This window comes from Lactuca serriola, chromosome 4 (assembly GCF_051521515.1).
Source record: "Lactuca serriola cultivar US96UC23 chromosome 4, Lser_US96UC23_V15, whole genome shotgun sequence".
Taxonomy (NCBI): domain Eukaryota; kingdom Viridiplantae; phylum Streptophyta; class Magnoliopsida; order Asterales; family Asteraceae; genus Lactuca; species Lactuca serriola.
This window is the reverse complement of record NC_136411.1, coordinates 185,393,814-185,405,035: the sequence shown is the minus strand read 5'-3', so window position 1 is coordinate 185,405,035 and position 11,222 is coordinate 185,393,814. Positions and strand designations below refer to the sequence as shown.

At 36.7% G+C, this 11,222-nt stretch overlaps 1 protein-coding gene across 5 annotated transcripts; it reads left to right on the top strand.

The window, feature by feature from the left end:
* Nucleotides 1-7,425: 7,425 nt before the first annotated feature.
* LOC145100473 (uncharacterized) lies at nt 7,426-11,009 on the top strand. Of its 5 annotated transcripts, none has more exons than XM_079037735.1 (4): nt 7,426-7,518; nt 7,789-7,876; nt 8,159-8,228; nt 8,333-11,009. In XM_079037735.1, the coding sequence occupies exon 4, from the start codon at nt 9,704-9,706 to the stop codon at nt 10,940-10,942; it is 1,239 nt and encodes a 412-aa protein (XP_078893861.1). In that variant the 5' UTR covers nt 7,426-7,518; nt 7,789-7,876; nt 8,159-8,228; nt 8,333-9,703; the 3' UTR covers nt 10,943-11,009. The 5 variants fall into 5 exon arrangements, 4 of the variants coding, with proteins under 4 accessions (XP_078893861.1, XP_078893859.1, XP_078893860.1 ...); XM_079037733.1 differs by having other exon boundaries at nt 7,458-7,518; nt 7,703-7,876; XM_079037734.1 differs by having other exon boundaries at nt 7,460-7,522; nt 7,703-7,876.
* Nucleotides 11,010-11,222: the final 213 nt, after the last annotated feature.

Below are 11,222 nucleotides of genomic sequence, written 5' to 3'. Positions count from 1 at the left end.
GATCTCTTTGATCAGTTACATGGTGCATCTTGGTTCTCCAAGATTGATTTGAGGTCGAGGTATCATCAGGTCCGGGTCAGAGAGGAGGACATGGAGAAGACCGTGTTTCAAACTCATTATGGTCATTACGAGTTTGTGGTGATGCCATTTGGGCTCACCAACGCGCCAACAGTATTCATGGACCTGATGAATCGGGTCTGCTGACCGATGCTTGATCGCACGATCATTATGTTCATAGATGATATCTTGGTGTATTCCAAGACCCGAGAGCAGCACGAGGAGCACCTTAGGGAGTTGTTGGGAGTTATGAGACGAGAATGGTTGTATGCCAAGTTCTCGAAGTGTGAGTTTCAGTTGCGAGAGGTCCAGTTGCTTGGAAATCTTGTTAACCAAGAGAGGATTTTGGTCGACCCGGCCAAAATCGAGGCAGTCATGCAATGGGAGGTGTCGAGGTCTCCTTCGGACATCAGGATCTTTTTGGGTTTTGCAGGGTACTACCGGAGGTTTATTCAGGATTTCTCTAAGATTGCAGTACCCCTCACTCGTTTGACGAGGAAGGGAGTGGATTTCCAGTGGGGACCGGAGCAGCAGAGGGCGTTTGAGACTCTCCGTCAGTGTTTGTGCGAGGCTCCGGTCTTAATACTCCCGGAGGGAGTGGAGGATTTTGTGGTGCTCGGTGATGCATCCATCACAGGTTTAGGGGCGGTCCTCATGCAGAGAGGATGAGTGATATCTTACGTGTCGCGGCAGCTGAAGCTGCATGAGACGAGATATCCTACTCATGAACACGAGCTAGGAACAGTGGTGTTCGCTCTCAAGATATGGAGACATTACTAATATGGGGTCCGTTGTACCATATACACGGATCACAAGAGTTTGAGACACATCATGGATCAGCCGAACCTGGACATGAGGCGGCGCAGGTGGCTGGATGTAGTCAAGGAATATGACTGTGTGATCCTTTACTACCCTAGTAAAGCGAACATGGTGTCGGACACTTTGAGCCACAAGACAACTGGGTCTTCCATCCCAATAGTGTGTATGAGGATAGTGGTGGATTCTCCTCTTATGAGCTTGATTAGGGATGCTCAGGTTAAGGGCATGCGACCGGAGAACTGGAAGTTGGAGAGGATCAAGGGTGAGAACACTCGGTTTGTGCAGGATAGTCGGGGATTATTGACCCAATGTGGTCGGGTATGGGTTCCGATGTATGGTGGGGTCAGACAGACAATCATGGAGGAGGCTCATAAGTCTCACTTCTCTATTCACCCGGGGGCCACCAAGATGTACCGAGACCTGAGTTTGAGTTATTGGTGGCCATGTATGAAGCGAGAAATCGCTTGGTATGTCGAGAGGTGTTTGACCTACAGGATGGTCAAGGTTGAGCATCATAGGTCGCATGGTATGTTGCAGCCTCTAGAGATTCCCATGTGGAAATGGGAACAGATCACGATGGACTTCATTACCAAGTTCCCATGTGGAAATCGTAGATCGAGTGACAAGAGTGCCCATTTCTTGGCTATTCGGGAGAGTTTATCGGCCGAAAGGTTGGCCAACATGTACGTCCGCGAGATTGTGTCTCGCCATGGGGTTCTAGCCTCCATTGTCTCCGACCGAGATGTTAGGTTTACCTCCCGTTTCTGGCAGAAGTTCCACAAGGAACTGGGCACGCGGCTGCACTTTAGCACAGCATTCCATCCGCAGACCGACGGTCAGAGTGAGCAGACCATTCAGACCCCCGAGGATATGTTGACGGCGTGTGTCATTGACTTCGGTGGGAGTTAGGATTCCCACCTACCGCTTGCAGGGTTCACCTACAACAACAGCTATCATTCCAGCATTGGCACCCCACCTTTCGAGCTGTTGTATGGGCGCAGATGTCGCACCCTGGTTTGTTGGCGTGAGGTCGGACACATGGTGATGGGGCGGACGGAAGTAGTCTTGCAGACTACCAAGAAGATTTAGCAGATTAGGCAGTGATTGCAGACCGCCCAGAGTCGGCAGAAGAGTTACGCTGACAGACGACGATCTGAGTTAGAATTTCAGGTAGGTGATATGGTACTCCTGAAGGTCTCACCCAGGAAGGGTGTGATTCGCTTCAAGAAGAGGGGGAAATTGCTTCCCCGTTACATTGGGTCATTCAAGATCATTGTCATGGTTGGCAAGGTGGCTTACAGGTTAGAGATACCATAGGAGCTTAGTCGAATCCACAACACTTTCCACGTTTCGCAGTTGCGGAAGTGCGTTATGGATCAGGAGGCAGTGGTGTCGTTGGATGATATTCAGGTCGATGAGCGTCTGAATTACATGGAGAGGCCTGTGGCCATACTAGAGAGGAGGATGAAAGTTATGCGGAACAAGGAGATACCTTTGGTGAAGGTACAGTGGGAGCATCGGAGGGGGTCTGAGTGGACGTGGGAGCCAGAGGCAAAGATGTAGGAGCACTATTTGGAGGGAGAATTGTAACACCCCAATTCTTAGGTATCGATTTTATATAAGAATTTTCTTGATTTCAAGGTCTACTCGACGATTTGGTTGCCCTACTCGTCGAGTAGCAGCGGGTTGGTCCACGTGTTTTAGTGACCTACTCGCCGAGTCCAAGAAGGGACTCAACGAGTAGGAGCTGGCAGATGAAACCCTAAATTTTGGGGTATTGCACCCTATTTAAAGGATCATTGGCCTCCCCTAGCCTCCCTTTTACAGCTCCTTGACACTCTTAAACCCTAAATCGCGTGTGTGTGTTCTTTGGTGCGTTAAAGCTTGGAAGAGGGATCTTGGTGAGAGAAATCTTGGGGAAAACAGGTAAATTGAAGCAAGGAACTCATGGGAAGCAAAGATCTGCTTCAGTTGGCACTCTCTTGATGGGGACATTTAGTCAAGAAGGTCATGATGGGTGTTAACTTATTATTTATGGTGTGATAGTGTACGATTCCGGGGAGACAACAGTCAGAGATTTACAGTACTTCAACACTACTTGCGAGGTGAGTTATCCTCACTATATCAATAGGGCCTAAGGCACCAAGGTCGGCCCTTTATGGATTGTATTCGGTTATGGTATGATATGTTTATTGATTACATCCTGGTAGTTAGGGTAGTGATATGCTTATGTGTAGCGACCTGGTTAGGTCAGTGTCCTAATTATAGGATGATGATATATTATTGACCGGTTAGGTCTGTATCCCGGTTATTGGGATGTTGCTATGATTAGTGATATGTTAGTTTGGTTTGACTGTTATATGATATGAGCTAGTGTATGATATTTAGGTGCACATGTTTGTTTGATTGGGGTTGGGTTGAGGCGGTCCTGCTTGAAGGCCAACATACCCAATGAGCAGTCTGGATAGGCTGCAGGCCCTACGAGGCGGTCCAGTCATTCCGAAGGCTCGGGAGCGGTCCAGATAGGTTGTAGGCCCTGCCAGGCGGTCCAGTCAGGCTGAAGGCTCATTATGCATGTTGATTTGTATTTATGGATGTGATATGATTATGGTTATATGAGATTGGTATTTTGGGGGAACTCAATAAGCTTTCAGGCTTACGGTTTCAGTTTATTGTTTCAAGTACATCAAGGGATCGCAGCAAGGCGAAGGTATGATTGTACAGCTCCTCATGATTTTTTTATGTTTTTGGGAAAACTATGATATTATACATTTTGAAAACAAATTTATAAGGATTTTAATGGTTTGAAATGTTTTAAAAGTTCAAATTTGTCTTGAAATTTTTAGGTCTCACACATTCTCTATCCATCGGATATTCTCACAAAAAGCTCATATTGTGGCTTGTCTGCTATTATTCACTTACCACCAGTGTTGTAAAAATCCAGATTAATCTCTAATTAATCCCTAGGCGCTCCCCGAGGTATTAGAGGGCGCCTAGCGATTAATCCCTGCCTACAAAGTGACTGAAATAGTAGAAAACGATGAAATTTTAACACTTTGAAGAAGTTCTATCTCAATAGAAACTATTTGAGGAATAATTAATGTTGTATTAGTCACATTAACCTATTTTATTAAGATATTTGTGGTATGTACGAACATTGTTATGATATTAGTCATATTTAATTTTTGAAAATTTAACGAGTTAGCAATTAATGTTCCCCGATTAATCTTCGCCTAACCGATTAATCCCTTAACCCCAGTCCACCGACTAGCTAACGTCGAGCGTTTTTTACAACCTTGCTTACTACTTATCCGAAATCTTAGTAATAATAATCAATTTATCATTAAAAATCATTTTCTCAATAATGAATCTATCTCGCAGCAATGATCTATCTCTCAATGATGATTTATTTCGCAACAATAATCCATCTCTCAACACTTATCAATCTCTTAACCATGATCTATCTCAGTAATTAACAATATATTAAAAAGCATCAATCTCTCAGTAATGACTAATCCCTCGACAATAATCAATTTCTCAATATTAATCACTCAATTTGATCACAATATATTTCACGTAATGTATATCACATATATCACGGTAGCAGATGTTTGAGTAGTGCTACTCACCTTGAGACTAGCCAAATCCTGGAGGTTCTAGTATCCGTGATTCCTTTCCCGATCTTACTTTTGTAATTTTTAAAACAATTACCACATACCATTTAATAACCTACTCATCAAACTCTGACCATCTCAATAGTCATAACTTCAAAGTCATGTTATCGATATATTAAAACTCGTTTACAACTTATATTCAAAGTGTAAACATAGTTTTCCGACTAATTAACACTTTAGGTTTAACCCTCAAGATCCTAGCATAATATGACTTCACTGTGTAAGGGACTCATACCAACATATGTATGAAATACACAAATTAATCGTCGCATAAACTTACCCTCGATGTATCGTGAAAATGGAGGCTCGTAACGATTGTCAGACCTTTCGTAGGCTTAATCCTTCCAAAATTCGCCTCTTTTCTCCCCCCCATTACCTATTATTTGAGTTCTTGGTGTTTATTTGCCACAAAATGACGAAACAAGGGCTTTAAATACGTTATTTTTGTGTTAAGTCGGTTTCACCACGTCATGGTCATGTTTGAACCGTGTCATGGTGTCGCAACTATATTGTCTCAACTTCGGATCATAAATTTCTCATACGAACTATGTTTTTGACAATATTTATATCCATGCGATCATCTCGGAGTGTTCTACAACTTCCTTCACTAATTCTTTTCTTGAGAGTTATAGATTTCCATTTATAATTCAATATGTAAAAATGTGTACATATTACCTTGCCAAAAACATTGTTGTTGCACTACTTAAGTTCAGCCTTGGATGTATTTATGCGAAATTCATCTTATAACACATAGTTTGAGATTTGTGGATCATTATATGTCTCATAATATTACATGTCATGAAATAGGTGTCACACACACACACACAAACATATATATATATATATATATATATATATATATATATATATAGTTAGTTAGTTAGTTAGTTAGTTAGTTAGGTATGTAGGTAGGTAGGTAGGTTCATGGATAAAACCTTATCTATTGTTTGAATGTATGACTAATTACGGAATAATTGTCACAACCCGAAAATATTTATTCTTAAAAGTCAACCGTGGTCAAGCTTATTTCATCCATTATCTTAAATTAGATGGATTATTGGTTTATGATTTTTGAAGCCTAGCTAACGAAGTGTATTATAGTTTGGAAGAGAAAAGCCTTAGAAATCAAGAACCTTCGCATGGCCGCAAACAACTTCGGAACCGTGAACCACCGAGCCGAGAACCTACGAAGTCGTGAACATCTTCGGACCATGAACCCTCGGCTCATGGACGTGAACTCCTCGGCCGCAAACACTCCCCCGTATATATAGATGAGTTCACTTAGTATGGTCGTAAAACTCACAATAGATAACAACGATAAATTTACATAGTAATATACTTTTCATGAACAAATCTCAAAGGACACTAACTATGTGATTTCCCAATGTATACTTTTGGGTTAGATAAAACTGAAGTCCGATAGACAATGGAATGTGTGTTTTCCGCCTTACTTCCTGTTCCTTGTTTGGTTGTGGGCTTAGGGCAAATTCACCCATTCAACTGTCTGTTCGATCTCAGTTATATGCAACTCGTATGTATTAGGTAATCATAGGAGGGTAGTATCGTCGTATTAGGTATCCAGAACAACCAGGTCTTTATTCAGTTTAACATATCAACAAAACTAGACATCATTGTAGTAAGTATATGGAGTATACTTGTGATTTTCAAACATAGAACAACATAGACATCCAGTCGGTTTTTTAGGAAATATAGGATTTTCTATGGTAAACATCATTCTTTTAAGGTAAACAATTTTCGATGGATCTTTCTGAAAACAATAACATTTATTACTGAAATCAATGTTTCACAATGGAGTTAGTGAAACTAGAAACTTATCTATAAAAGGTTTAATTCGTTTTATTAAACTTGTTTAACATATAGGACCTTAAATGGTTAATTCTATAACTCCTTGGTTTATACATCAGGGTTATATATAATTAATATCCGATAGGCAGTGGAATGTGTAACTTCCGCCTTACTTCCTGATCCTTGTTTGGTTGTCGGCTTAGGGCAATGATTATATATAGCTTGTATAAATTCAGTAATTAAAGAAGGAACTATTTTGGTTACCATTTTTACTAAAGGAAATATATGATTTTCTTAAGGAATGTTTTCTTCAAATATAAAAGAGTTATTACAGTTAACTCCGTAAGCACCTAGTGAATACGCTAGGGTTATATACAATGAAGATCTAACAAACAATTGGATGTGTGACTTCCGCCTCATTTCATGTTCCTTGTTTGGTTGTGGGCTTAGGGCAGATTCACACAATCGTTTGTTTGTTTACTCTGAATTGTATATAACTTGTATCCATTGAGTACTCATAGAAGGAACTATAAGAGTCATTTTCACTTATCTTTCATCACATCAGAAAATATAGGGTTTTCTAGAGGAACAAGCGAACTTTTCTAAAAGAACTTGGAGTATATTTTTTATAACAAAAATGCTTATGAACTCACCTGCTTAAATATTGATCTACTCTTTCAAAATAACTTGTATTCTCGGGAAACCAGTAGACAGGTTCATGCTCATGGATTCAGAAGATGGAGCATAGTAGCTTCATGTCTTTGTTTTGTTAATTACTTTTGGATTCAATCTTTTGTGAATCAAATACATATAAACACTTTAATATTAATGCACAGGGCCGGTCCAGACGGTGGGCGACCCGGGCGACCGCCCAGGGCCTACGACTCGAGGGGCCCAAAAATTCTAGAATATATAGTGTATATATATAGCTTTTATTTATCAATATATTTAGTTAGGGGGCAAAAATAGTCCAATATCACATTAGCCCAATAACCCAACAAATTAATAAAATGGGCCGCTTACATCTTCACTTGATGTCACTGTCTCGCTGAAGCCCTGAAGTGTATAACGTGATTCCAATTTTGGTGAATATCAAATAGGAACGAGACTAAGGAAGGTAGCGGGAACGTGGGAAATCGAGATTAGGGTGCCATATGAATCGGTAGGTAATTGAATCGACTCGACGCCTCACCTTGATTCTGTCATATTGAATCGACGATTTTCTCTCACGATCTTAAATCTCTAACGACTAATTGTCTCTCAAATCTACATAATACATCTCGTTTCCCATTTCTGGTTTCACAATTCTCACTATCTCACATCTCGATTCTCACTTTGTCTCTCAGTATCACACGTCTCTCTGCTAATCATAAACTGATTGAGTGATTGATAATCACCTAATCGGTTGATTTCTCATATTCTTCTGCCACAGTGCAAGTGTGCAACTTGCGAGTTCATTGAAGATTTGAAGAAGGCTAAAATCGACTATTGGATTCAAGGACAAGGACACCACTCACCAGGTAATTGTCTAATCAATTTCAATCTCTTAATTCTCATTCAATTCGTTGGTTTCATACTTTCATTAGATTCAAGTAAATTAGATTCAAGTAAAGCTGTAAAGAGGAATATAAAGAATTAGGGAAGCAAATTTTTGTTTCACTAATTTAGGAAAATTTTGTTTCTGATTTTCTGTATCAAATTGCTTAGTAATTCAGTTTCAATTTGCTTCTGACTTTATTTTTACTTTATCAGATTCCTGTCTTCAAAATTTATCATGTTTTGCTTGTGACTTTATTTTTCAGAATTACAGCTTTAAAGTTCAAGCCTTCAAAGTATTACACTACTAGATATATGACTTGAGTAACTGACAAGGTAACATTGTAATATGATGTATTGGTTATTTGATTTTTGATATTATTTTAGTTATCATATTAATGTTTTTTATTATTGATTTTTACAGCTTGCTTTGATATTAGGCTTTATCAATTCAACATATTTCACAAAGAAATCAGGTGTATTCTTTTCTTAAACTAGTTTTTACTTTATTGTCATTTGTCAGTCATAAAATGTTTTCTAAAAAACATTTATCCGGTAGTGAAAAACGAAAAAAACGAAAAATTGTTGAGGCGTCTTTACAAAAAGAAAAAGGTTCTATGGTTAAATTTTTAAAACCAATGAGTTCCAATGAAAATGTTGCTAGTGTTAATGAAGAAAACATTAATTTAAATGAACATGATAATAATTTGAATGAAGAAAATATTAATTTGAATGGACAAGATAAAAACATAGATGAAAATGTTTCTAGTTTGAATGAAGAAAACATTAATTTAAATGAACATGATACTAATATAAATGAAGAAAATACTAATGTAAATGAATCTATAGATATTTTTGACTCTAGAAATTGGGATACTCTTGATATTAAATCAAGAGATATTCTAATTGAAAAATGGCCAATAAGAGAAATGAATCTTGTGTTTCCTAAAGATAAATTTTCTAGACATTTTTCTTATACATTTTATACTAGAAAGTTAAATAATGGTTTGTCATGTGATCGAAAATGGTTAGTATACTATAAAAATTTAGATAAAGTTTTTTGTTTTTGTTGTAAAATATTTAAGTCGAGTAATCAAAAAAGTTTTTTAACAAGTGAAGGATATAATGATTGGAAACATCTTAGTGAGAGACTTAAAGAACATGAAAATAGTAATGAACATTTTGTTTGTATGAGTCATTGGAATGAAGCAAAACTAAGATTAGATAAAAATCTTACAATTGATAATGAATTACAACAAGAAATAATAAAAGAAAAAGAACGTTGGAGACAAGGATTAAGAAGAATAATAGCGGCTGTGAAATTCTTATCTAAATATAATTGGGCTTTTCGAGGGTCTAATGAAAAACTTTTCAAGATAAAAATGGTAACTTTTTAGGAGTAATCCAAATGATGGTTGAATATGATGGTAAAATGCAAGATCATATAAGAAGAATTTAAAATAATGAAACTCATCATCATTATCTTGGCTATAAAATTCAAAATGAACTAATTTCTCTTTTAGGTGACATGGTTAGAAATTCTATTATTAAAATAGTTAAAGAGGCAAAATATTTTTCTATATTTCTTGATTGTACTCCCGATGTGAGTCATCAAGAGCAAATGACTTTGATTGTAAGATGTGTGAATTTTTTCTTCTAAAAAAATACAAGTTGTTGAATATTTTTTAGAATTTTTAAAAGTAGATGATACTTATGGTTTGGGACTTTTTAATGAATTATTAGATGCATTGAAATTATTAGATCTTAATGTGGATGATATAAGGGGTCAAGGTTATGATAATGGGTCTAATATGAAAGGAAAACACCAAGGGGTTCAAAAAAGAATGCTTGAAATTAATCCTAGAGCTTTATATATGCCTTGTGCTTGCCATAGTCTTAACCTTACGGTTAGTGATATGGCACTTTCTTGTGAAAAAGCTGTTTCATTTTTTGGAATTGTGCAACGCCTTTATACATTATTTTCTAGTTCTACTAAAAGATGGAACATATTGTTAGATAATGTTCCAACTTTAACCTTAAAATCATTATCTATTACTCGTTGGGAAAGTAGGATTAAAAGTATAAAAGCAATTAGATTTCAAGCTCCTCAAATAAAAATTGCTTTGCTAAAATTAAGTAAAACAAGTGATGACCCAAAGTCAAAAAGTGAAGCTAAAAGCTTACTTAAATCTTTTGGGAAATTTGAATTTTTAGTTGGTATGGTTATTTGGTATGAAGTTTTATTTGCAATTAATATTGTAAGTAAAAAGTTGCAATCTAAATCTATTTGTATTGATACTACTATTAACCAAATAGAAAATATTATGAAGTTTTTTGAAAATTATAGAAATGAAGGTTTTACATCAAGTATGAATATTGCTAAAACTATTGCACTAGATATGGGTGTAGAGCCTACATTTCCATCAAAACGTCATATTGTTAGAAAAAAACAATTTGATGAAAGTGATCATGAAGAAGAAACACAATCAGTTGAAGAGTATTTAAAAGTTAATTATTTTTTGGTTGTTGTGGATATGGCAATTGTTTCATTAAAAAATAGATTTGAACAATTAAAATACTTTGAAAGTATTTTTGGGTTTTTAAATGATTCAAAAAAATTAAAGTCATTAAGTGAAAGTGAACTTAAAGAAAGTTTTATAAAGTTTGCTACTACTTTTTCTAAAGAAAATGTTTCTGATGTGGATTCAAGTGAACTTTTTTCAGAATTGAAAGTGTTGAAAATGACTTTACTTAATGATATAAATTCTGCTGTTGAAATTTTAGAGTTTGTTAAAGCTGTTGATTGTTACCCAAATACTTTTATTGCATATAATATTTTGTTAACCATTCATGTCACTGTTGCATCTGCAGAGAGAAGTTTTTCAAAGTTAAAGTTATTGAAGAATTATCTAAGATCGTTGATGTCGCAAGAAAGGTTGAACGGATTGGCAATGTTATGTATAGAGAAAGACATGTTAGATAAAATTGATTTGGATAGTATTATTAATGATTTTGCATCAAGAAAAGCTAGGAGAAATATTTTTCTTTAAACTAGTTGTTTTTGTCATGTTGTGACCTTATTTGTGTTTTTTAATATTAATAGTAAATTTTATAGCGTTTTATTTTGAACTAATTTTATTATATATATGACTTTTGGGGCCCACTTTTTCTTTTCGCCCTGGGCCCACCATAGCTTTGGACCGGCCCTGTTAATGCAATGGTTGTTTGTTACTTTGATTACTATGATGCATGTGTTGTGATACTAAGCATGACGTCATCCGCCCCCGAACGTTTCTGTCGTTCCGGTTTGGGGGTGTAACAGATTGGTAT

What these genes read in the sequence shown, in the direction of transcription:
- LOC145100473 (XM_079037735.1), top strand. Translation starts at nt 9,704, where the DNA reads ATGAAAGGAAAACACCAAGGGGTTCAAAAAAGAATGCTTGAAATTAAT.